Source organism: Heptranchias perlo, chromosome 17 (assembly GCF_035084215.1).
Source record: "Heptranchias perlo isolate sHepPer1 chromosome 17, sHepPer1.hap1, whole genome shotgun sequence".
In the NCBI taxonomy this organism is placed as follows: Eukaryota; Metazoa; Chordata; class Chondrichthyes; order Hexanchiformes; family Hexanchidae; genus Heptranchias; species Heptranchias perlo.
In genome coordinates, this window is record NC_090341.1 from 49,768,056 (window position 1) to 49,794,396 (window position 26,341).

General features: G+C 51.6%; 1 protein-coding gene across 1 annotated transcript in view; it reads right to left on the minus strand.

Annotated features, from left to right (window-relative positions):
• The window catches only part of LOC137334298 (cullin-associated NEDD8-dissociated protein 1-like), a 59,165-nt gene that overhangs the window by 16,072 nt on the left and 16,752 nt on the right, over positions 1-26,341 (minus strand). The window contains exons 5-10 of the mRNA XM_067998974.1: positions 24,572-24,828; positions 20,216-20,321; positions 16,437-16,585; positions 7,587-7,879; positions 6,311-6,452; positions 2,888-4,393 (exon numbers count right to left, since the gene is read on the minus strand). Of these exons, the coding sequence (XP_067855075.1) occupies positions 2,888-4,393; positions 6,311-6,452; positions 7,587-7,879; positions 16,437-16,585; positions 20,216-20,321; positions 24,572-24,828 (2,453 nt within the window). The remainder of the gene's footprint in view (positions 1-2,887; positions 4,394-6,310; positions 6,453-7,586; positions 7,880-16,436; positions 16,586-20,215; positions 20,322-24,571; positions 24,829-26,341) is intronic.

Here is a 26,341-nt window from a genome sequence, read left to right on the forward strand (position 1 = left end):
TTAGCTTTCCTCCCTCCCCCAGTATCAGCAAACAAACCAGGTCAGGAACAACTGTGAACTAGTTGGGTTTTTAAATGACAATATGGCAGCTTTTCGTGGTCACTTTTCTGGTGCCAGCCACAAACATCACCAGATTTATTGAGTTCAATTTCAAACTTGCCATGGTGGGATTTGAACTCATGATCTCCGAGTTGCTGGTCCAGTACTAGGCTGCCATGGTGAGTGGTGTTCCACACTGGTCCATGGTGGGGCTGCTCTTATTTGTTACGTGGATTAATGATTTGGACTTGGGCATTGAGGCAACTATATCAACATTTTCTGATGACACCAAATTGGGGGCATTGTAAATTGGGACAAGGATTGTGAAAGGCTGCAGGAGATGGATAGACTGACAGGATGGGTCGATAGGGGGCAGATGCAGTTCAATGTAGAAAACTATGAAATAATACATTTTGGAAGTAAAAACAGGCAAAGGAAATACACTTTAAATGATAAGATTTTACGTATAATAGGGGAGCAGGAGGACCTTGCTGTGCAGCTACAGAGGTCATTTAAAAGGTGTCAGCCCAAGCTGATAAGGCCATAAAGGCAAATGGAATCCTTGGTATCGTATCTAGAGGCATAGAATACAAAAGCAAGGAGTTAGTAATGAAAATCTTATTTAGGTCACAGTTGGAGTTGTGTACACAGTTTGGGTACCCCATTATAGGAAAGATAAAAAGCAATGGGAAAGGTGTAACATTTAGGGTGTTACTAGGGATGAGGGTTAACCGTTATGAAAAGAAACTTTAGAAGTTAGGGCTTTTATCACTAGAGCCGAGAAGATAGAGGTCTCCAAAATTATGAAGAGTTCTCATAAGGTGATAGATTGGTGAAATGGCATGCATTTAATATAATAAAAACAACTGAAGGGGAGGACAGAAATAATTTCTTTACAGAGGACGGGCAGAAGGTAGAATTCTCTGCCACAAATCCTTGCTGAAGCAGAGACAATTGCGGGTGCAAGGAGGGCGGGGGTGGCTCCAACCCGCCAACTTCCGAGTTTCCCAGGGACCCACCTGTGTGTGTGGGCAACCCGCAACCGGAAGTCCCGTCGGCAATTAAAGCCGGCAGGATGACAGTTAAAGAGTCAAATGTACCTCACTGAGGTACTTAAGGCACTTTACCTGTGACAGATAAAAGGATTAGAAAGATTTTTTTAAAAACTTACCTGGGTGGCTTGCCCACCGCTTCTGATTCATGCCGAAGGGCCGGATCAGGGAAAAAGAAACTAAATAAATTAAATTAAAAAACCATGCAAGGAAGTGAAAACACTAAATGAACCTACCTTTGAAACCTGCTCCAATGTCCCCCCACCCCTGATCTTCCGTTCCAGTGCCGGATGACGTCTCGCTCTCTTTCTCGCTCCCCCCCTTGTGTTGCAGCTCCTGACGGCAGTCAGCCTGTCAATCAGTCTAGCTGCCAGGTGCGAAACCCAGAGAGGACGTTAACCACTATCAATCAATGTGCAATCGTGTCGGAAACAGTAAGTTTGGTTCATGCTGGTTTGCCACATGCACCTTCACCCCCCGCTGCCAACCTGCCAATTGAGATCTAAGTTTTAAAAGGAAGTTAGATGGTTGCTTAGAGAAATGGAATATTAAAGAGTATAGAGAGTCAGCAGGAGAGCAAGATTAAACTAGATGGCTCATGTGGAGACAAACGGCAGTACAGACTTGAAAGGGAACTGTTTCTGTGCTGTAAAATTCAGTGACTCAAATTAACCTGGGATCGATATCCTTTAGAATAGAGAGCAGCTTTTAAACACTCACTCAATGCCCATTTCCATCAAAAGTGACCACAGTTAAATTCTGCTCTCTCTGGCTTGTACATCGCAAGTATTTTTAGCTTCACTGATTAGTTATCTGCTCAAAGGATTTCAGTATTCTTTCTTTTGGCAAAATTTGCAGGATTCGAACACTGTTAGATATAAGAAAAAAAACTCCCGCACAAAAGTGGGCGTGTGACTCACTCCCAGAGAAGTTAGTTGATTCAGGGTCAAGTGGCATCTTTAAAAAGTAGCTGGATTAATAGCCAGAGGGAGGTTGAGGGCTATAGAGATATTAAAGACGCTACTTGACTTTTTCAGGGGAGGTAGAAGTGTTCCTTAAAGTAGGGATCAATAGTTGGTGGCAGGGGGGGTGGGGGGGGAGGAAAAAGGAGTCCAAATTAAAACACCATACATGGACTGTGGATGGAGGGGGTTAATGGGCCAAATGGCCCTTTCTTAGTCTGAGCTTTATGCTGTGATTTTTATCTCCAATTTTCTCTCCCTACTCCTTCTTTCCCAAAAGTGATGGGGACTGGCCCACGAGCATTGGTTGCCCTTGCCCAAGTGGCTATGCTTCATTTTGTAAGCACAAGTGAGTCTATTCAACTCTAGGGGCCAGCACATCCGAGTCAGGCTTACGTGAGTTTCCAGCGGGTGTTGCTGGAGAATAATCTGGATTTGAATTTTGGATTCACCCCTCCCTAAACCAGGGAACACTTAACTCCAGTCCTGAGAGCAGGTGGACGTAAAGGATCCCATGGCACCATTTGAAGAGCAGGCGAATTCTCCCCCGTGTCCTGACCAATATTTATCCCTCAGTCAACACCTAAAACAGATTAGCCAGTCATTTATTTCATTGCTATTTGTGGGACCTTGCTGTGCGCAAACTGACTGCCGCATTTCCCTACATTACAACAGTGACTACACTTCAAAAGTACTTCATTGGCTGTAAAGCACTTTAGGATGCCCTGTGGTTGTGAAAGTTACTATAGAAATGCAAGTCTTTTGTTTTATGTTTCTGCTGGTGCCGGTTAAAGGTTTGATCCTGTTCTACAATAAGCTAGTTTCCATATTTACCTGATGTGAGCTGTTTCTTCAGCCTGGGCAGCAGGTGTGTTGGGTCGATGAGGGTCAACTTTCCCAAACATTCGGCCACCACGTTCCGAGTCCCTTCTTCAGCGCACTCGCAGTTTTTGAACAGCAAGGCCCAAATGTCCTGGACGTGAGGTTTCAAACTGTTTGCCGAGGAGGAGCTGATGACCTCTTTCAGCGAGTGTAGCAACAAGTACTGCCGCTTGGGCTGACTGCTGATCTCCTTGAGTATGAAAGGAAGATATTCACTGAGGTTTCCTACACTGATGTTTCCTAACGCGTAGGAGGCAGCCGACTTTACCTCCTCGCTAGGTGATGAAAATGCTTCAAGGATAACCACCTTGAGCTCCTTTTGTGCGCCCAGATTCATGGTGCGGCCTATTTCACCTAAAGAAAGCAGAGCCAACAAGCGGACTGAGTCAGAGGATTTGGGGTTCTTCACATCTTGGACAAATTGGTTCACCACGGCACTGGCATCTTTTGGACAAGCTGAGGTAAGTGCGGCCACGCATTTAGCCACAGAGTAATAGGCCTGTTTGTGCAAAACCACGGAACCACCTGGTTGAGTTGATGAGTAGATGGTTCCTGTCAGCTGCTTGAGAAGCTCCATATAGCCCATGTTGGGTGTCTTAGATACCACCAAAGCCTGGAAGAAGTCCAAAATGGCATTCAAAGCCCCTCCTTGGAGCAGCGGTGAGCGAACCAGGTTGAACAGTTCCACCAATATGGACCCGCCAATCTTGGACACAGATGATGGGTAGACTTTGGCCAATGATGTCAGGAAGGTGATGGCCATCTGGGAGACATGCAAGTCACTCTCCCCAATCAAGGATGGAAGCTCCTTTAAGACTGATTCGATCATCACTGGCTTAAGGCTGTCCCTGTAATTCTTAATCAGGATATCCAGAGCGGCTAGGGTGCTGAGTTTTAGTGCGCGCTGGTTCTTCCTAAGAAATGAGGCCAGGATAGGAACGCCCTCCCCAAGAATTGGGCGAAGGTCAATTTTTAAGGGAGAACCTGCAATCAGGGTCAGGGTTTTGACTGTGGTCAGTCTTGTGATCTCATTTTTCAGTCGTTCAAGGAAGATTTGCAATGTGGGATTCAGGTCAGGACCTAGGCTGTCTCCAAGGTTACAGATGATCTGTCCCATACAGGCTATTGCTCTCTCCTTCACCTCCTGGTCGATATCAGCTGCTTTCAATCTCTTCAAAGTGCTACTAAACAAATCCTTCACATAAGGCTTAGCATCGAACGAGCAAGGCTTGTCCAGTGGACGGATCACTTCTATAAGCTGCTGAGTCACAAGCAAGGCCTCGGATGTGATTTTGTAGAAAGGGTCGCTGATGCAGGCCACTGTTGGGGGCAACAAAGTCTTGATGTGGGGATGGAACACCTCTGGTGGATGATTGCAAAGGATGACATGGAAGAAGGTCAGTGCATCAATTTTCATGTTTGAGGTACTCGATTTGTCAGTGAGGGAGTAAATAATGCCTGTAGAATGAAGAAAACAGAATCAGTTTATTGTAACAAAACATTCAAACACACACTCAAACACTATTAAACAAGCACTTCTGTTCCTATCCATAAGTCTAACTCTCTTTAAAGCCCAAGTCCATCCAAGACTTCAATCCTTTTCCCATACCCGGTGAGGCCCCAACAGCACCCATCTTGCACACCTGGACAGGATATAAGGAAAAGAAATTCATTTCGTACACAATCCCACTCACTTCTAGCCTCCCATCTCCCTCTCTCCAATGCAACCTTTCACATCTCTAATTTCTTGGTGCTGCCATGGTCATTGTTCCTTTGAACTTCACCTCTTGTTCCTATTTCCTCTGTTGGGGGAGTCCAGAACAAGGGGACATAACCTTAAAATTAGAGCTAGGCTGTTCAGGGAGTGATGTCAGGAAGCACTTCTTCACACAAAGGGTAGTGGAAATCTGGAACTCTCTCCCCCAAAAAGCTGTTGGTTAGGTCAAAACGGAGATTGATAGATTTTTGTTGGGTAAGGGTATTAAGGGATATGAAACCAAGACGGGTAAATGGAGTTAAGATACAGATCAACCATGATCTAACTGAATGGCAAAATAGGCTTGAGGGACTGAATAGCCTACTCCTGTTCCTGTGTTCCTACATCCCATCCTCCACACTGTCCCTGCTAGCTGTACCCTCATTCCATTGAAATCAAGTCTCATAGTACTGTCTCTTATTCTAACTCTTTCCTTCCCAGGAACCTTCCTGTGACCTCAGTCTTCACTTCCACTGATATCCACATCCCAAGCTTGGCCTCACCCAACTACTTCTAGATATCACTTGTCCCTCCTCCCGTCGTTTCCAATCTTCAGAAAAGTGCGACTGTGCACTTTCCAGCAGGTATCACTGGCTGGAGAACTTTAGTTGATTCTAGTCTCCCTCCCTGGTTGACAGACAAGGCTAATTTCAGCATCAGCATCTTTGCCCCAACTGAGAGCACTTAACTCAACACAGGCCAAGAACAGAACCTGAGATCTTACTGGTTTGTATGGCTCAGTTTCACACTACACAATACAGTTACTAATCAGAAGAGTGACACTACACAACCTTTTTTTCCCAAGTGGGATTTTTTCCAACCTTTTGAGAGACTCCCAGTGACAGCCTTCGAAGCTGTGTCAATTAGCTTTTTCCAAGCTAAATATCCAGTTGGGAATGGGATTTATAGTTATAGGGATATAGATACAGAACAAAATGGTTAAATACTCCGAGACACACAACGGCTCCCGTGCTGCTGCTGGGCCAGGTGTGGACTTTGTCTGCAGAGTCGTAGGTCACGGGTGAATGATGGAGGAGAGGATGAATGAATATTCTGCACTTTTCCTAGATTACCTTTGCAAATCTTGCAGTATTTATACAGAACTGCCCTTCAGGAGATTAAACTGATTAGCCAGAGTCCATGACAGTGCAAGCTGGACAAACAGTACAAATTGGACAATGTCAGTGGAAGGAGTGGACTGGATGGTCAGAATGGCCTTCTCTCATTCAATGCTTCATTGTTCTTTTAATCCTTATTTTGCTGACTTAGCTATAGGATCACTGGTTTGGAGAAGGGTGTTTATTTAGTTTGAGAATCCTGCTTTTAAAAGTATTTTTCCCCTTCCTTTTTTTTGCCTCCCAGCACCACACACAACCCAAGGCCAAAAGACCACCTTTAATGCTGGCTGCACATGGAAAGCCTGAGAGACTTGCTATGCCTGAGAAGTGCCTGGCATCTGCTTGGGACTTCCAGATAGCAACATGTACAAGATCAGGAATTCAGAATGTGGAGGGGGAAGTGAGGATGAGGGAGAGGAAGCAGCATCCCACCGTTCTATTTTAGAACCAAGATGTAAACCGCATCCCACCCCTGCCATCAGCTGCACTCTTCATTCATACCTGGTACTAAGGCTGGTATATGTTCTGACAAGCCTCCGGGTAGGACACTGGCCAGTTCTGTGAGGAGGTTGAAACAGCCTTGTCGTGTCTTCATACTCTTCTCCCTAAGCTGCTTGTGCAAAGCTTTCACTATACTAGGTACCTGTGAGAGGGGAAGAGGGTGGGAGGGCGAGAGGAGGAAGGAAGAGGAAGAAGAGGAGAGCAGGAAGGAGGAGGAGGAGGAGGTGAAGGAAGGGGAGAGCGGGAAGGCGGAGGAGGAGGGAGGAAGAGGTGAAGGAGGAGGAGGAAGAGGGCAGGAAGGAGGAGGGACACCAATGCACAGGTGAAAGGGAGGGAGAGAGAAAACATTTAAGATTCTAGAAGTGACATGAATTAATTACCCTCTTATTTGATCAAATTGATTTCAGAGGACATCACATAGGTCCAAAGCCACAGCAGGCAAATAATTGATACTTGAGAAAAGCTGTGTTCTGACAGAACGGTGGTGAGAATGCCCATTTCCAAACACTCTGCACAGGCTGCAAACACTTTGTAACCACACATCAGTCCTAGGGTAAACCAGGAGATAATGGCACATGACCCCATTGATATGCAACCTCATCATGCAGTTATGCTGCAAGGATTATGCAAGTTACATTTATTACAGTTGTGCCAATGCTCAAGTTTTGCTCTGTTTATCTCAACTGCTATTATGTAACCCATTGCCAGCCTGCTATTACCCTGTGAGTAACCCATTGCCAGCCTGCTATTACCCTGTGAGTAACCCATTCCCAGCCTGCTATTACCCTGTATGTGTAAATCCATTGCCAGCCTGCTATTACCCTGTATGTGTAAATCCATTGCCAGCCTGCTATTACCATGTGTGTATAACTCATTGCCAGCCTGCTATTACCCTGTGGGTGTAACTCATTGCCAGCCTGCTATTACCCTGTGGGTGTAACTCATTGCCAGCCTGCTATTACCCTGTGGGTGTAACTCATTGCCAGCCTGCTATTACCCTGTGGGTGTAACTCATTTCCAGCTTTTGGACGCCATTTGTTTGCTATTGCCCTTTGTGACTACCCAGGATCGATCCGCAGTCTGTACTGTGTTAACTGATCTCAGTAAGGGACAGACCACTGCAATTGGTGTCTCCTTCCCGATCCTGGGGATGGAATGAGATAAGGTTCTCACCACACTCGAGCAGTCCCTGTGTGGATGTTTTGAGAGGGCAGGCTAACCCTAAGGGAAGGAGGGAAAACTGGGGAAGGAGTACAGACCTACAGAAAATACTCACTTGGTTTTGGAGCATCATAAGGGGCATGTCTCCCTGTTCCAGGGCATCTGCAGTCTGCAACCAGCTCTGGACTGGTTTGGTCTGCTTCAGGAGAGACACATAAGCATGAAATATGTCAGCCTTCACATTCTCCTCCCTCTCCTTGAATCGACTGATCAAGGCCGGCGAGACCGTCTTGTAAAACTCCTGCAGCATCTCATGCCTGGTGCTCACGATGGCGTCCAAGCACTTGGTGGAGGCTCGCCGCACCTTCCAGCTCATGTCGTCATCATCAGTGTACTCCTCTTCACTGTCTGAGTGGGGTGAGCACAACACAATGAGGTCCAGGGCCCAAGATGGCATCAAAACCCTTCCCACAGTGCCTGGCCAAGGCCACTATTCAACTCAAGCCTAACTTCCTCAAAACATTTCTGGGGAGTTTGAAAGCAAATGATGTAAAAAGCAGCCCAGCAGTGTAATAGGCAACATATTTGTTTTTCCTTCTAGGGGAAGTAAGTGAGTTCTTCCCGGTGTCCTGGCCCATATTTATCCCTCAACCAACATCACTAAAACAGATTATCTGGTCATTATCACACTGCAGTGTGCAAATTGGCTGCTGAGTTTCCCTACATTACAACAGTGACTACACTTCAAAAGTACTTAATTGGCTGTAAAGCACTTTGGGATGTCCTGAGTTCGTGAAAGGCACTATATAAATGTAAGTCTTCTCAAGAGCAATTAGGGATGGGCAATAAATGCTGGCCTTCCAGAGATGCCCACATCCCATGAACAAATAAAAAAAGTCTGCCTTTCTTTTCCTCTTGTTGTGAGGGACACTAAAGGTCCCGATCACATGGAGACTCTGGCAATCTCAAAAATGAGCTTGGTGTTTACAATTTTTTCTGTCACCTAGGTTCGTAAAGTGCATCACCGTGCTAAAGAGCTCCAAACCAAGGTAGTGAGAAATCCACATGGGTAGAGTTTGTATTTAATGGGTATGGAGTACGCAGTCTCTCCTCATTGGGACCCACCCTACTTAGCCAAGTCCACAGAGTTGAGGTGTAGGTTGGCAGGAGGCAAAAGCTTAGGGGCCTCCCAGGTGTGTGCAGAGGTGCTGTTTGATTTTCAACTAGCTAAAGAACCATAGCCTGCCAGAACAGAGCAATGGTAAGCCCTACTTTTGTTCGAATTTTGCGATCAAGGTGCAGGTACAAAGGAAATGGAGCATTTTCCCACATTGTAAGCATCATGAACTCCCAGGTTAAGTACAACACAGTAAGAGGCAAAGCCCCTCCATCCCACTACGCTGCACCATCAAGCATTTCCAGATCAGGCACAGCAGAGGGTAGATAGAGTGAGCAATCTCTACATTATCCTATCAAGTAATTCCAGGTCAGGTATTATGCAGGTGAGAGAGAGTAAAGTTCCACCTTGCCCTAAAAAGTGTTATAACCTCAACTTTGGAAAAGCGTCCCCTACTAACAGCTGTTTCCCAAAACTACCAAATATCCTAACGCTTCTTTGATGGATTGTAAACAATTTTACAACACCAAGTTATAGTCCAGCAATTTTATTTTAAATTCACAAGCTTTCAGAGGCTTCCTCCTTCCTCAGGTAAATGTTTGATGGAGATTGTCAGGTTTTTTAAACCGAATGGTGGTCAGTTTTGTAAGCGTAATCCTACTACGAACTGAGTTGAGATGTCCAAAAATCATATCATCTAGCATCTGTACAGCCAGCAGAGAGAAGAGAGACTTTCGTCCGGGCTGCCTGTGGACCCAGGGGTCCCAGACCCCGGGCTGCCTGTGGACCCAGGGGTCCCAGACCCCGGGCTGCCTGTGGACCCAGGGGTCCCAGACCCCGGGCTGCCTGTGGACCCAGGGGTCCCAGACCCCGGGCTGCCTGTGGACCCAGGGGTCCCAGACCCCGGGCTGCCTGTGGACCCAGGGGTCCCAGACCCCGGGCTGCCTGTGGACCCAGGGGTCCCAGACCCCGGGCTGCCTGTGGACCCAGGGGTCCCAGACCCCGGGCTGCCTGTGGACCCAGGGGTCCCAGACCCCGGGCTGCCTGTGGACCCAGGGGTCCCAGACCCCGGGCTGCCTGTGGACCCAGGGGTCCCAGACCCCGGGCTGCCTGTGGACCCAGGGGTCCCAGACCCCGGGCTGCCTGTGGACCCAGGGGTCCCAGACCCCGGGCTGCCTTTGGACCCAGGGGTCCCAGACCCCGGGCTGCCTTTGGACCCAGGGGTCCCAGACCCCGGGCTGCCTTTGGACCCAGGGGTCCCAGACCCCGGGCTGCCTTTGGACCCAGGGGTCCCAGACCCCGGGCTGCCTTTGGACCCAGGGGTCCCAGACCCCGGGCTGCCTTTGGACCCAGGGGTCCCAGACCCCGGGGCTGCCTTTGGACCCAGGGGTCCCAGACCCCGGGCTGCCTTTGGACCCAGGGGTCCCAGACCCCGGGCTGCCTTTGGACCCCAGGGGAGTGTCCCAGACCCCGGGCTGCCTTTGGACCCAGGACGGGTCCCAGACCCCGGGCTGCCTTTGGACCCAGGGGGTCCCAGACCCCGGGCTGCCCTTTGGACCCAGGGTGGTCCCAGACCCCGGGCTGCCTTTGGACACAGGGCGGTCCCAGACCGCCGGGCTGCCTTTGGACCCAGGGGTCCCAGACCCCGGGCTGCCTTTGGGACCCAGGGGGTCCCAGACCCCGGGCTGCCTTTGGACCCAGGAGGTCCCCAGACCCCGGGCTGCCTTTGGACCCAGGGGTCCCAGACCCCGGGGCTGCCTTTGGACCCAGGGGTCCCAGACCCCGGGCTGCCTTTGGACCCAGGGGTCCCAGACCCCCGGGCTGCCTTTGGACCCAGGGGTCCCAGACCCCGGGCTGCCTTTGGACCCAGAGGTCCCAGACCCCGGGCTGCCTTTGGACCCAGGGGTCCCCAGACCCCGGGGCTGCCTTTGGGACCCAGGGGTCCCCAGACCCCGGGCTGCCTTTGGACCCAGGGGTCCCAGACCCCGGGCTGCCTTTGGACCCAGGGGTCCCAGACCCCGGGCTGCCTTTGGACCCAGGGGTCCCAGACCCCGGGCTGCCTTTGGACCCAGGGGTCCCAGACCCCCGGGCTGCCTTTGGACCCAGGGGTCCCAGACCCCGGGCTGCCTTTGGACCCAGTGGGTCCCAGACCCCGGGCTGCCTTTGGACCCAGGGGTCCCAGACCCCGGGCTGCCCTTTGGACCCAGGGGTCCCAGACCCCGGCTGCCTTTGGACCCAGGGGTCCCAGACCCCGGGCTAGCCTTTGGACCCAGGGGTCCCAGACCCCGGGCTGCCTTTGGGACCCAGGGGGTCCCAGACCCCGGGCTGCCTTTGGACCCAGGGGTCCCAGACCCCCGGGCTGCCTTTGGGACCCAGGGGTCCCAGACCCCCGGGCTTGCCCTTTGGACCCAGGGGTCCCCAGACCCCGGGCTGCCTTTGGACCCAGGGGTCCCAGACCCCGGGCTGCCCTTTGGACCCAGGGGGTCCCAGACCCCGGGCTGCCTTTGGACCCAGGGGTCCCAGACCCCGGGCTGCCTTTGGACCCAGGGGGTCCAGACCCCGGGCTGCCTTTGGACCCAGGGGTCCCAGACCCCGGGCTGCCTTTGGACCCAGGGGTCCCAGACCCCGGGGCTGCCTTTGGGACCCAGGGGGTCCCAGACCCCGGGCTGCCTTTGGACCCAGGGGTCCCCAGACCCCGGGCTGCCTTTTGGACCCAGGGGTCCCAGACCCCGGGCTGCCTTTGGACCCAGGGGTCCCAGACCCCGGGCTGCCCTTTGGACCCAGGGGTCCCAGACCCCGGGCTGCCTTTGGACCCCAGGGGTCCCAGACCCCGGGCTGCCTTTGGACCCAGGGGTCCCAGACCCCCGGGCTGCCTTTGGACCCAGGGGTCCCAGACCCCGGGCTGCCTTTGGACACCAGGGGTCCCAGACCCCGGGCTGCCTTTGGACCCAGGGGTCCCAGACCCCGGGCTGCCTTTGGACCCAGGGGTCCCAGACCCGGGCTGCCTTTGGACCCAGGGGTCCCAGACCCCGGGCTGCCTTTGGACCCAGGGGTCCCCAGACCCCGGGCTGCCCTTTGGGACCCCAGGGGGTCCCCAGACCCCGGGCTGCCTTTTGGACCCAGGGGGTCCCAAGACCCCGGGCTGCCTTTTGGACCCAGGGGTCCCAGACCCCGGGCTGCCTTTGGACCCAGGGGTCCCAGACCCCGGGCTGCCTTTGGACCCAGGGGGTCCCAGACCCCGGGCTGCCTTTGGACCCAGGGGTCCCAGACCCCGGGCTGCCTTTGGACCCAAGGGGTCCCAGACCCCGGGCTGCCTTTTGGACCCAGGGGTCCCAGACCCCGGGCTGCCTTTGGACCCAGGGGTCCCAGACCCCGGGCTGCCTTTGGACCCAGGGGTCCCAGACCCCGGGCTGCCTTTGGACCCAGGGGTCCCAGACCCCGGGCTGCCTTTGGACCCAGGGGTCCCAGACCCCGGGCTGCCTTTGGACCCAGGGGTCCCAGACCCCGGGCTGCCTTTGGACCCAGGGGTCCCAGACCCCGGGCTGCCTTTGGACCCAGGGGTCCCAGACCCCGGGCTGCCTTTGGACCCAGGGGTCCCAGACCCCGGGCTGCCTTTGGACCCAGGGGTCCCAGACCCCGGGCTGCCTTTGGACCCAGGGGTCCCAGACCCCGGGCTGCCTTTGGACCCAGGGGTCCCAGACCCCGGGCTGCCTTTGGACCCAGGGAGTCCCAGACCCCGGGCTGCCTTTGGACCCAGGGGTCCCAGACCCCGGGCTGCCTTTGGACCCAGGGGTCCCAGACCCCGGGCTGCCTTTGGACCCAGGGGTCCCAGACCCCGGGCTGCCTTTGGACCCAGGGGTCCCAGACCCGGGCTGCCTTTGGACCCAGGGGTCCCAGACCCCGGGCTGCCTTTGGACCCAGGGGTCCCAGACCCCGGGCTGCCTTTGGACCCAGGGGTCCCAGACCCCGGGCTGCCTTTGGACCCAGGGGTCCCAGACCCCGGGCTGCCTTTGGACCCAGGGGTCCCAGACCCCGGGCTGCCTTTGGACCCAGGGGTCCCAGACCCCGGGCTGCCTTTGGACCCAGGGGTCCCAGACCCCGGGCTGCCTTTGGACCCAGGGGTCCCAGACCCCGGGCTGCCTTTGGACCCAGGGGTCCCAGACCCCGGGCTGCCTTTGGACCCAGGGGTCCCAGACCCCGGGCTGCCTTTGGACCCAGGGGTCCCAGACCCCGGGCTGCCTTTGGACCCAGGGGTCCCAGACCCCGGGCTGCCTTTGGACCCAGGGGTCCCAGACCCCGGGCTGCCTTTGGACCCAGGGGTCCCAGACCCCGGGCTGCCTTTGGACCCAGGGGTCCCAGACCCCGGGCTGCCTTTGGACCCAGGGGTCCCAGACCCCGGGCTGCCTTTGGACCCAGGGGTCCCAGACCCCGGGCTGCCTTTGGACCCAGGGGTCCCAGACCCCGGGCTGCCTTTGGACCCAGGGGTCCCAGACCCCGGGCTGCCTTTGGACCCAGGGGTCCCAGACCCCGGGCTGCCTTTGGACCCAGGGGTCCCAGACCCCGGGCTGCCTTTGGACCCAGGGGTCCCAGACCCCGGGCTGCCTTTGGACCCAGGGGTCCCAGACCCCGGGCTGCCTTTGGACCCAGGGGTCCCAGACCCCGGGCTGCCTTTGGACCCAGGGGTCCCAGACCCCGGGCTGCCTTTGGACCCAGGGGTCCCAGACCCCGGGCTGCCTTTGGACCCAGGGGTCCCAGACCCCGGGCTGCCTTTGGACCCAGGGGTCCCAGACCCCGGGCTGCCTTTGGACCCAGGGGTCCCAGACCCCGGGCTGCCTTTGGACCCAGGGGTCCCAGACCCCGGGCTGCCTTTGGACCCAGGGGTCCCAGACCCCGGGCTGCCTTTGGACCCAGGGGTCCCAGACCCCGGGCTGCCTTTGGACCCAGGGGTCCCAGACCCCGGGCTGCCTTTGGACCCAGGGGTCCCAGACCCCGGGCTGCCTTTGGACCCAGGGGTCCCAGACCCCGGGCTGCCTTTGGACCCAGGGGTCCCAGACCCCGGGCTGCCTTTGGACCCAGGGGTCCCAGACCCCGGGCTGCCTTTGGACCCAGGGGTCCCAGACCCCGGGCTGCCTTTGGACCCAGGGGTCCCAGACCCCGGGCTGCCTTTGGACCCAGGGGTCCCAGACCCCGGGCTGCCTTTGGACCCAGGGGTCCCAGACCCCGGGCTGCCTTTGGACCCAGGGGTCCCAGACCCCGGGCTGCCTTTGGACCCAGGGGTCCCAGACCCCGGGCTGCCTTTGGACCCAGGGGTCCCAGACCCCGGGCTGCCTTTGGACCCAGGGGTCCCAGACCCCGGGCTGCCTTTGGACCCAGGGGTCCCAGACCCCGGGCTGCCTTTGGACCCAGGGGTCCCAGACCCCGGGCTGCCTTTGGACCCAGGGGTCCCAGACCCCGGGCTGCCTTTGGACCCAGGGGTCCCAGACCCCGGGCTGCCTTTGGACCCAGGGGTCCCAGACCCCGGGCTGCCTTTGGACCCAGGGGTCCCAGACCCCGGGCTGCCTTTGGACCCAGGGGTCCCAGACCCCGGGCTGCCTTTGGACCCAGGGGTCCCAGACCCCGGGCTGCCTTTGGACCCAGGGGTCCCAGACCCCGGGCTGCCTTTGGACCCAGGGGTCCCAGACCCCGGGCTGCCTTTGGACCCAGGGGTCCCAGACCCCGGGCTGCCTTTGGACCCAGGGGTCCCAGACCCCGGGCTGCCTTTGGACCCAGGGGTCCCAGACCCCGGGCTGCCTTTGGACCCAGGGGTCCCAGACCCCGGGCTGCCTTTGGACCCAGGGGTCCCAGACCCCGGGCTGCCTTTGGACCCAGGGGTCCCAGACCCCGGGCTGCCTTTGGACCCAGGGGTCCCAGACCCCGGGCTGCCTTTGGACCCAGGGGTCCCAGACCCCGGGCTGCCTTTGGACCCAGGGGTCCCAGACCCCGGGCTGCCTTTGGACCCAGGGGTCCCAGACCCCGGGCTGCCTTTGGACCCAGGGGTCCCAGACCCCGGGCTGCCTTTGGACCCAGGGGTCCCAGACCCCGGGCTGCCTTTGGACCCAGGGGTCCCAGACCCCGGGCTGCCTTTGGACCCAGGGGTCCCAGACCCCGGGCTGCCTTTGGACCCAGGGGTCCCAGACCCCGGGCTGCCTTTGGACCCAGGGGTCCCAGACCCCGGGCTGCCTTTGGACCCAGGGGTCCCAGACCCCGGGCTGCCTTTGGACCCAGGGGTCCCAGACCCCGGGCTGCCTTTGGACCCAGGGGTCCCAGACCCCGGGCTGCCTTTGGACCCAGGGGTCCCAGACAGTCTGAACTAAATTTGGACCTTGGTTCCCAACAGCCCAGGCTACATTTGACCCCCATCCCAGAGTTGAAAGGGTTATATTCTACCCAGTGATTACTTTAATTTTATTTCCACCTCTGGGCCACTGGTCTTAATCTTATTTTTTTTGTTTTTCAGGGAAAAAAAATCTTAAATTTAGTCAAGTCGTTTGCTCTCAAAAATTTTGATCATATTTTAGGTTTAGTCTTGGGAAAAAAATTGAATCCAAATTTCCCTTCACTTTCCACATGTTCATTCTAGTTGTTTCAGGAACTTTATCAAAACATATATTTTAAAAATAAAATACTGATTCTTTTGCTTCTCACAGCTCAACAAATATTGGGAAATAATAAACTGGGTCAATACTGGCAGCACACTTTATTTGCCTATTTTAATTTCCTATACCTATTTCAAAAGTTGTGTCTTACCAAAGAGTTGGTTAAATGAGACACATAATTTTAATTTAACACTGGTCTCGACTCGGTCTCAAATTTTGGTCTTAAGTTTAGTTTTTGTCTCCACAAGAAATGTAATTCTAGTTTTAATTTAGTGACGAAAATACAATAACTTCAGTCAATTACTGTTTTCCTTAATTAAAACAGCACTGAGCTGTTAACAAACCGTACAACAGAGTTTCACCCCGAAGACATCTGCGAGACTTCCTTTCTCTTTCTTCTCCCTCCTTTCTTCTGGTGGGGGAATCCAGAACAAGGGGGCACAAATCTTAAAATTGGAGCTAGGCCTTTTGGGAGTGAAAATCAGGAAGCACTTTTTCCACACAAAGGGTAGTATAAATCTGGAAATCGCTCCCCCGAAGGACAGTGGATACTGGGTCAATTGAAGTTTTCAAGTCTGAGATCGATAGATTTTTTGTTAGGAATGGTGTCAAAGGACATGTAGCAAAGGCAGGTAAATGGAGTTGAGGTACAGATCAGCCATGATCTAATAGAATGGCAGAACATGTTTGAGGAGATCAATGGCCTACTCCTGTTCCTATGTTCCCCCCCAAAAGGTGTTGATTCCTTCCTGAGGTATAGTTCAATGGACACTATTGATTTCTGATGCCTCATCAAACTGCCATTTATTCATGTGAGCCCAGGGGATGGGGGCACATCACGGCTGATCCCGATCCTGTCTTCACCGGACATCCACACGCATGTACTTCCAGCTGGTTAGCGGTCAGGGTGGTTAACCCTGGCTGATATTTCTCTCCCCGGCCAGGAACATTGAGGTCAACACCCCAGATAGATCAGCCAACTCAATTGAGACCAATGATTGAATGTAGGGCCTTCCTGGTTAGCTACTCACTGTATAAACTTGCTCAGCCATTGGAGAAACTGACATCACTAAGATCTGCAGATAGTGCAGGAATTTCAAGGTGGCTTTTTCATCTCTTTTTCTCTCACGTGTGATGCAGGTCCAGCATTATTGCACCTCCCTGCGGCATCAAAGATACAAAAGCCTCACGCCCAACAATCTGAAGCACTGACCTTGATCTTCCTCTTCATCGCCCTTGTCTGTTTCCATAGCGTCCTCATCATCCTCATCTTGGTCGTAGTTGTAATTCGGATCATACGTGATGTAACTTAGGCACAGTCCAATCATAGCAGGGATGTGAAGGGACATTTCCTTTGGACACCTTAAGAGTAAGCACAAAAAAGAAAAATTATGTTTCACCTTGTACAAATAAGACTTGTGTAGCAGCTGCTGGTTTTGGATTTAATTGTTTAACCATGCATCCTGGTGTCAAGAGTGCTTTCTGTCCACAATAGGATGGTTTGTTGTCTGTCAAAGCCCAGCACATCCCAAATCAGAGTCCACCATCAGAGTTGAAAGGTCATCAGTCAGGACTTCAGAATTGACCAAAGTAGGCTTCGATGGGCCAATATTGAGGCAAGGTAAATGGAACAAAACGGCATTGATAGCCAAGCAAAAACAGAAGATCACAAGTTCAAGAACTGCACCTAATGTCTCAGTAAGTTTTTTTAAAAATTCGTTCATGGGGTGTCACTGGCGAGGCCGGCATTTATTGCCCATTCCTAATTGCCCTTGAGAAGGTGGTGGTGAGCCACCTTCTTGAACCGCTGCAGTCCGTGTGGTGAAGGTTCTCCCACAGTGCTGTTAGGAAGGGAGTTCCAGGATTTTGACCCAGCGACGATGAAGGAACAGAGATATATTTCCAAGTCAGGATGGTGTGTGACTTGGAGGGGAATGTGCAGGTGGTGTTGTTCCCATGTGCCTGCTGCCCTTGTCCTTCTAGGTGGTAGAGGTCGCAGGTTTATGAGGTGCTGCAGTGCATCCTGTGGATGGTACACACTGCAGCCACAGTGCGCCGGTGAAGGGAGTGAATGTTTAGGGTGGTGGATGGGGTGCCAATCAAGCGGGCTGCTTTGTCCTGGATGGTGTCGAGCTTGAGTGTTGTTGGAGCTGCACTCATCCAGGCAAGTGGAGAGTATTCCATCACACTCCTGACTTGTGCCTTGTAGATGGTGGATAGGCTCTGGGGAGTCAGGAGGTGGGTCACTCGCTGCAGAATACCCAGCCTCTGACCTGCTCTCGTAGCCACAGTATTTATATGGCTAGTCCAGTTAAGTTTCTGGTCAATGGTGACCCCCAGGATGTTGATGGTAATGCCATTGAATGTCAAGGGGAGGTGGCTAGACTCTCTCTTGTTGGAGATGGTCATTGCCTGGCACTCGTCTGGCGCGAATGTTACTTGCCACTTATCAGCCCAAGCCTGGATGTTGTCCAGGGTCTTGCTGCATGCGGGCTCGGACTGCTTCATTATTTGAGGGGTTGCGAATGGAACTGAATACTGTGCAATCAGCGGACATCCCCATTTCTGACCTGATGGAAGGACGGTCATTGATGAAGCAGCTGAAGATGGTTGGGTCTAGGACACTGCCCTGAGGAACTCCTGCAGCAATGTCCTGGGGCTGAGATGATTGGCCTCCAACAATCATTACCATCTTCCATTGTGCTAGGTATGACTCCAGCCACTGGAGAGTTTTCCCCCCCGATTCCCATTGACTTCAATTTTACTAGGGCTCCTTGGTGCCTCAGTCAAATGCTGCCTTGATGTCAAGGGCAGTCACTCTTACCTCACCTCTGGAATTCAGTTCTTTTGTCCATGTTTGGACCAAGGCTGTAATGAGGTCTGGAGCAGAGTGGTCCTGGCGGAATCCAAACTAAGCATTGGTGAGCAGGTTATTGGTGAGTAAGTGCCGCTTGATAGCACTGTCGACGACACCTTCCATCACTTTGCTGATGATTGAGAGTAGACTGATGGGGCGGTAATTGGCCGGATTGGATTTGTCCTGCTTTTTGTGGACAGGACATACCTGGGCAATTTTCCACATTGTTGGGTAGATGCCAGTGTTGTAGCTGTACTGGAACAGTTTGGCTAGAGGCGCAGCTAGTTCTGGAGCACAAGTCGTCAGCACTACAGCCGGGATCTTGTCGGGCCCATAGCCTTTGCTGTATCCGGTGCACTCAGCCATTTCTTGATATCACGTGGAGTGAATCGAATTGGCTGAAGGCTGAAGTAAACACACCTCATCTTGTGGCTATTACGGATCAGGAAGGTTCCAGGTTTAACCCCTGGTCTGTAACTTCTCTCAGTTGAGGCAGTGGTTGGCTACTAGAATTGGCCTGAGTATATCGCCAATTATGAATACATCGAAGTTACAGCATATAAAGGGGCCATTTGGCTCAACCAATGCATGTCGGCCTTTAGCCCTCCATGTGAGCAAATAGATCTAATCACATTTACCCACCCTGTTCACCCCCTTTTCCTTCATCCACTCTAATCTTGAATTCTGACAGTTTCTGCCTCAACAATATCCTTAAAACAAGATAATTCCATCAGGCCCAACGAACTTGTCCCTTTTTCACAGATGTCCACAGGCACAGAGATGGCAATTCCTATCTATACGTGGAGGTTGGATGGACGAGGAATAACAGATACTAGGGAATGAATTATGTGGAACATATCGGATACCCGACAGAGTTACAAACATGATAACTGATGCCTAGGAACAGAGAGAGAAGACACAAGATCCCTGGGAATCCATTAATGTATACTGGATGCCCCCAAGCTTTGGAGAGTATATCTTTCACATCATAGATTTTCTCTAAACACAGTATACCCCCCCAAAAAAAAATCTAAAAACACAGCAGACGGAGGCAATTGCAATTTCAGAGCATCGATAGTCGGGAAAATCATAGAATCATAGGAAGGATACAGCACGGAAGAAGGCCATTCAACCCATTCAGTCCGTGCTGGATTGCTCTTGCACAGAGCCAGCTTGGACGCGATGGGCCAAATGGCCTCCTTCCGTGTTGTAACCTATGATTTTCCCGACTATCGATGCTCTGAAATTGCTAATGCCTCCATGTGCTGTGTTTTTAGATTTTTTTTGGGTGTATTGTATTGTGTAGAGGTCGAGCAGTTGATAAAATGTTACTAAGGTGTGCGATGTCATGACACCAGGAGCTTGCCCTACAATTACAACTCTTTCTGGCAAAATGGAGAAGAGCAAGAGCGTGGAGTGGAACCAAGGCAGGTAAATGGAGTTAAGGTACAGATCATTAATGATATGATTGAATGGTGGAACAGGCTCGAGGGGCTGAATGGCCTACTCCTGTTCCTGCGATCGTCACAGAGAGAACAAAAGGAAGAGACTGGCACGACAGCACCCCTAACAACGCAGCACTTTGCCACTAAGCAGCATCCCATGGGGTAAAGATAGAGAAGGTACAAGAGGAAAGTGAGTAAACAGCAATGGTGAAACGCACAGAAAAGTTTCAACGCTGACTCGCAAGACTCATGATGCATCAAGTATTGAGTCGCCACTAATAGAACATTTTTTAGTTCATTTTTACACCTTGTTCCAGAGTCCCACCGGTCCCACCCCCTATCCCTCTTCACATCGATCTGTGCCAATAACTGGGGGTTTTGAGATACTGTGGCAGTGCAGGTCCTACTTATAATCCATTAAGCAATCTTACAGCAGCGTGCTTGTTGTAGGACACGACTCCCTCATCCAGTGAGATCTGGACGGCAGCAGGAAAAGGGATGGGATGGAAGGAGAAAGAGAAAAAGTTGGAGGGCAAAATATGGGACTGATCCAGGTTACTTCCTGGTGCTTGATTACAGAGTAAGATTGGTCCAGGAACAGGTCACCTGGCTGAGCCGTGCACAGATCAAGTAGTGGGGAAAGGAAAGGGATGGGAAAGGGAGCCTAGCAACAGTCACACAGTAACACACCTTCTCACAAAGGATTCAAACGCCTGGAAGCAGTACTCTCGCAGCTCATCATCGTCCACATTGCAGTATTTTACAACCAGCGGAATAATCTTCTCCAAATGTTCTCCTGAGAAAAACAATGCACGGGACACTGCGTTAGCAGGACTGCGGAGATCTATGTATAAATAGATTCCATCGAGTTTGAATCGACAGATGCTACACCCATAAGAACATAAGAAAGCTTGAAAGAGTCTTTCAGCCCATCAAGCCCGTTCCTTCCACATATAATCCATGCCTACCTCAAACACTAGCAAAACTCCCCCCTACCCAAGATCCCTGTACTCTGATCCCTAACTCTCATATGAATCAAACAAATCTATTAATTTTACTAAATCGCTTGTCCCTCTTTCTCTTTAAATAGGAACTGGATGAATATCTCAAGGTATCAATTGAATGGGAACTAGCGATATTTCCTAGGAATCTGTTCCACATCCACTATCTTGCTCCTAATCTCTAATAGGAGAGAATATTGCTTCTAATCTCTAGTAGGCTGGAAGCACTCGGTGTGTTAAGAGTTTTGGCTGCAAACTGCTTTGGGACGTTCTGAGGTTGTGAAAGGCGCTATATAAATGTAAGTCTTTCTTTATATGGTTTCTCCTATAGAGAGCCTTTTGAATATTTTGGGTTTTTATACGCTCGTCAAAGTGAGGCATGTACTTGTCGGAAACTCAAAATTCTTCAGCATCAAACATTCCCAGCTCTGGTACAGCACGGGTTAGATACAGAGTAAAGCTCCCTCCACACTGTCCCATCAAACATTCTCAGCTCAAGCTACCAACTCACAGTCCACTTCACCAATTCATGACACCAGGAGCTTGCCTTGCAATTACAACTCTTTCTGGCAAAATGGACAATTCATCTGACCTGTTGCGGCCTTACAGTATGCAAAAAGACCAGCTCCCAGTGAGCAGCACCTAGTTCAATCTGTTTTGCCCTCTTCTCTGTACATTGTGACCTTATGATTAGTGTGTGGCCTGATGAGCAGCTCCTAGTTTCGGTGGAGAAAACTGTAGAATAAGCTGACCAATGCAGTGAGCGGGGCTGGAGCTGTTTGCTGCATTGATCGGCTTTGTCTAGCAACTAATATTTGTTAAATGGAGAATTTTTTTTGGTCCTTTTTTGGATTTCTTGAATATCAGGTTTGTACCTGATCATTACAGTTGAGAGGTTATGTTGTTCCAAAGACAACTTTAAGGTTTGCACACGCTGCCTATGTTGTGATGAATGATAGAGGGAGAGAAAGAAAAATGGAGGAGAGAGAAAAAGAAAGACAAGGGGACCCAGATTCATACGAGTAACAAGCAAATATAGGAGTGAGTTCAGGAAGTTTCTCACACAATGAGTGATAAAGATGTGGAATGGACTTCCAGGCAGAACTAGTGGAAGTGAAAACCACTCAGATCATTCAAGAAAAGGATGGGTACTGTGCTGGTGAGGCTATAGGGTCTGTTGGGTCTATGAACTAAGGTGGACAGAATGGCCTCTCTCATCTACCATGAAGGTAGGGAATTTCGAATGTTGTGTGCAATAATCCTGTACTCCAACGTGGAAAGTGGTGAGACTTGAGTTTTCTTTGATCGGTCCGCTGGCTGTAGAGGGGCTTGTGGTACATTGTAGAGCAGCTAGGAGATGAAGGAGGCAGTGGCTTCAGCTTTATCCCCCCTTTAGGTCAGTGGCTTTTAGCCGACTAGGTTATCGCAAATCAATCAGCACTGCCAAAGTGAAATGCGTTTCTACATTTTTGACACCCCAGGATTATCTACATCGGCTCCCTACACTCAGCACTCTTGTTTGGTGCAAACAGATCAATTGGGAATTAGATGTGGTGTTCAATTATGATTATCCCTAGCTCATTTCCCACCCCACACTTCAGTTAAGACAGATGGGTCCGACCCACTCCTACAAAAGCTTGGACACCCTTGAAGTAAACCACAGGTTCGATCCTACTACAATGTCCCAGCAAGCACTCTGAGTGGAGGTCCTTGGTTGCCAACCTCGCTAAAAGCTGGTGGCCAGGTACAAAAAGTAATTTAAAAGGTTAATGAAATGTTGGCCTTTAACTTAAAGGGGCTGGAAGTTATGCTACAGTTGTATAAAATTCTGGTCAGACTCCATCTGGAGTATTGTGTTCAATTCTGGGCACTACATCTCAGGAGGGGGTGCAGCGCAGATTCACCAGAATGATGAATTAACATTCGCGCCAGACAAGTGCCAGGCAATGACCATCTCCAACAAGAGGGAGTCTAACCACCTCCCCTTGACATTCAACGGCATTACAATTGTCGAATCCCCCACCATCAACATCCTGGGGGTCACCACTGACCAGAAACTTAACTGGACCAGCCATATAAATACTATGGCTATAAGACCAGGTCAGAGGCTGGGTATTCTGTGGCGAATGACTCACCTCCTGACTCCCCAAAGCCTTTCCACCATCTACAAGGCGCAAGTCAGGAGTGTGATGGAATACTGTCCACTTGCCTGGATGAGTGCAGCTCCAACAACTCAAGAAGCTCGAAACCATCCAGGATAAAGCAGCCCGCTTGATTGGCGCCCCATCCACCACCCTAAACATTCACTCCCTTCACCACCGGCGCACTGTGGCTGCAGGGTGTACCATTCACAGGATGCACTGCAGCAACTCGCCAAGGCTTCTTCGGCAGCACATCCCAAACCCGCAACCTCTACCACCTAGAAGGACAAGGGTAGCAGGCACATGGGAACACCACCACCTGCACGTTCCCCTCCAAGTCACACACCATCCCGACTTGGAAATATATCGCTGTTCCTTCATCGTCGCTGGGTCAAAATCCTGGAACTCCCTACCTAACAGCACTGTGGGAGAACCTTCACCACACGGACTGCAGCGGTTCAAGGCGGTGGCTCACCACCTTCACAAGAGCAATTTGGGATGGGCAATAAATGCTGGCCTTGCCAGCGATGCCCACATCCCATGAACAAATATAAAAATGGAGCTAAATTATGAGGAAGGTTGCATAGACTAGGCTTGTATTCCCTTGGGTATAGAAGATTATGGGGTGATCTAATTAAGGTGTTTAAGATGATTAAAGGATTGACTGTTTCTCTCTATCGCCCCTATTTCCTCTGGTGGGGGAGTCCAGAACAAGGAGGCATAATCTTAAAATTAGAGCTTTCTATTTCAGCCCCCTTGGGATAAAGGCCAACATTCCATTAGCCTTTTAAAATTATTTTTTGTACCTGTCCACCAGCTTTTAGCGAGGTTGGCAATCACGGACCTCCACTCACAGAGTGCTTGCTGGGACACTGGAGAGGGAGCTACATTACGTAACCCAAGTGATATAATTATACTGCTCTGCATGGTACTCCAACACATGGCACCATCACGTCCCCCATGATAGGATCTCCTTCAATGGTCTGAACGGTCACTAGCCGGAATAGAACCATTTTGCTTTCCTCCATGAGCCACTTTGTATAAAATAACAGGGAAAACCAAACCCATTGATTTACTAAAATTTCCTCCTTTGGCCCCACCATAAATTCTGTTCCCTTGCCACCGATTCCATCTTCAACCCAGGCACTGTCTCTTGCTGAACCAGACGGTTCACAACCTCGTCGTCCTCATATCCCATCCATTACCAAGACCGCCTACTTCCATCTCCGTAATATCGCCAGTCTCTGCCCCTGCCTCAGCCCATCTACTGCTGAAATCTTGATCCATGTTTTTGTTATCTCCAGACTTGACTATTCCAAAGCTCTCCTGGCTGGCCTCCCATCTTTCACCATCCATAAACTTGAGCTTATCCAAAACTCTGCTGCCCGTATCCTAACTTGCACCAAGTCCTGTTCACCCATCACCCCCATGCTCGCTAACTTACACTGGCTGCCGGTCCGGCAACGCCTCAATTTTAAAATTCTCATCCATGTTTAAATCTCTCCATGGCCTCACCCCTTCCTATCTCTGTAACCTCCTCCAGCCCTACAACCCTTGGAGATGTCTGCATTCCTCCAATTCTGGCCTCTTGCACATCCCTGATTTCCTTCATCCCTCCACTGGCGACTATACCCTCAGCCATCTAGACCCCACGCTCTGGAATTCCCTCCCTAAACCTCTCTAGTGCTCCATCCTCCTGTAAGAAGCTTCTTAAAACCTACCTCTTTGACCAAGCTTTTGGCCATCTGTCCTAATGTCTCCTTCTTTGGCTCGGTGACAATTTTTGTCTGGTAACGCTCCTGTGAAGCGCCTTGGGACGTTTTACTACGTTAAAGGCGCTATATAAATGCAAGTAGTTGTTGAAATAGCTGAGGAAAGACTTCCAGCCGCACCCAGTTACTCACCAACTCTGTGTCCAGCTTGCCGGCTGATGGCACCGATGCACTGGATATAGGTTCTGGTCATGGAGGTAGATTCATTCTTCGACAGTTCGACCAGTAGGTGATCCATCAGCTCAGAGAAGAGACAGCTGCTGCAGCTCATGACCAGGTGCCCCAGAGCGATAATGGCTCGCTTGCGAACAGCCAGCCTCGGACTTGACAGCTGGGGCAGCAGGCAGCTCAGGATGGAGGAGTGAAAAGTGATCAGGGTCCCACCCAACCTGCAATGACAAATGTGAAAAGGTACGTTCAGAACACAGCACTCCCACAGTTACAGGTACTTCCGCCTCAGACATATCCATTTCGTTAAGCTTCATCTGCTCTAGCCGTGACAAGTCTAAACCCCAAACTCAGGTGTGTAATTTCCATCTCTCATCAGCCACCTTCAGTGGGATAGCCCATTTAGTGCCAAACAGCGTGCCTTCTGGGCAATGAGTTGAGACTACCCCCTAATTGAGTTCACGTATAACCCTTAGATTGGCAGAAAGAGAACTTCTTCAATACCAGGCCAGCTTGGAATCCCATTCAGATCCCAGAGGTGAAAGGTCAGTGTTTAACCTATTACATACCACTCAAGTGTCCTGAATAATTCAGGATGACCCTATTCTAGTGGTTTACAAACCTGCTTATACATAGAATCACAGAATCTTGCAGCACAGGAGGTGGTCATTCAGCCCATTGTGCCTGTACTGGCTCTTTGAAAGAGCTATCCAATCAGTCCCAGTCCCCCATGCTTTCCTCGCAGCCTGACAAATGTTTTCCTTTTCAAGTATTTATCCAATTCCTTTTTGAAAGTTACTACTGAATCTGCTTCCACCGTCCTTTCAGGCAGTGCATTCCAGATCATAACAATTGCTGCGTTAAAAAAAATTCTCATCTCCCCTCTGGTTCTTTTGCCAATTACCTTAAATCTGTAGTTACCAACCCTCCCTCTGGTTGTTTCTTATTTACTCTATCAAAATCCCTCAAATGGGCTGCACCAGCAATTCCCACTTTCTCAGGCAAACACTCTTGTCCTCATTTTCCAGCAAGAGAATGCTATGGAGATAGGGCTAGCTAGCCCAGCGTCCACAGTGCAACTGAAAATGCTCTAGTAATATTAAAAGATCCATTGTTTTAATATAGCTCCTTCACCTGTTGTGCATGCTGGGCTAGCCCCACAACATTCTCTCACAATATAGAGGGAAGAAAAAGAGAAACAGCACCGAAGAGTGGCACCAGCAGACCTCAGTCTGCATGTGTGGGGGCAGGGGAGGGGAGGAAACAAGAGACACAAAAGAAAAAAAAGTGAAAGACAGAGGAGAAAAGAGTAGCAGTGCAAATGGGAGCTGGGTTTTCCCTGCTTGATCACACAGTACGAAGCTGGTGATGGCAGCAGTCCGTGCACGGTAATCAAACCCACACACAGAATGAAGTCCTTCAGCCACTTTTCACTGGTGTGACTTTAATCAGTTAAAAGTGAGGAGGTAATCAGCAGCGGGCATAAATTGACCACGACAGCTGCCAGATTGTTGTAACAACCCAACAGGTTCATTAATGTTTTTTTAGGGAAAGGAACCTGCCACTCCTACCTGGTCTGGCCTACATGCAACTCTAGTCTCTGAGTGGTTGACTCTTAATGCCTTCTGAAGAGGTCCAGCACGCCACTTAGTTGTAAAAACAATCACCATCAGGATTTGCCACCACTGCCCTCTCAGGGCAACTAGGGATGGTCAATAAATGCTGCATTGCCAG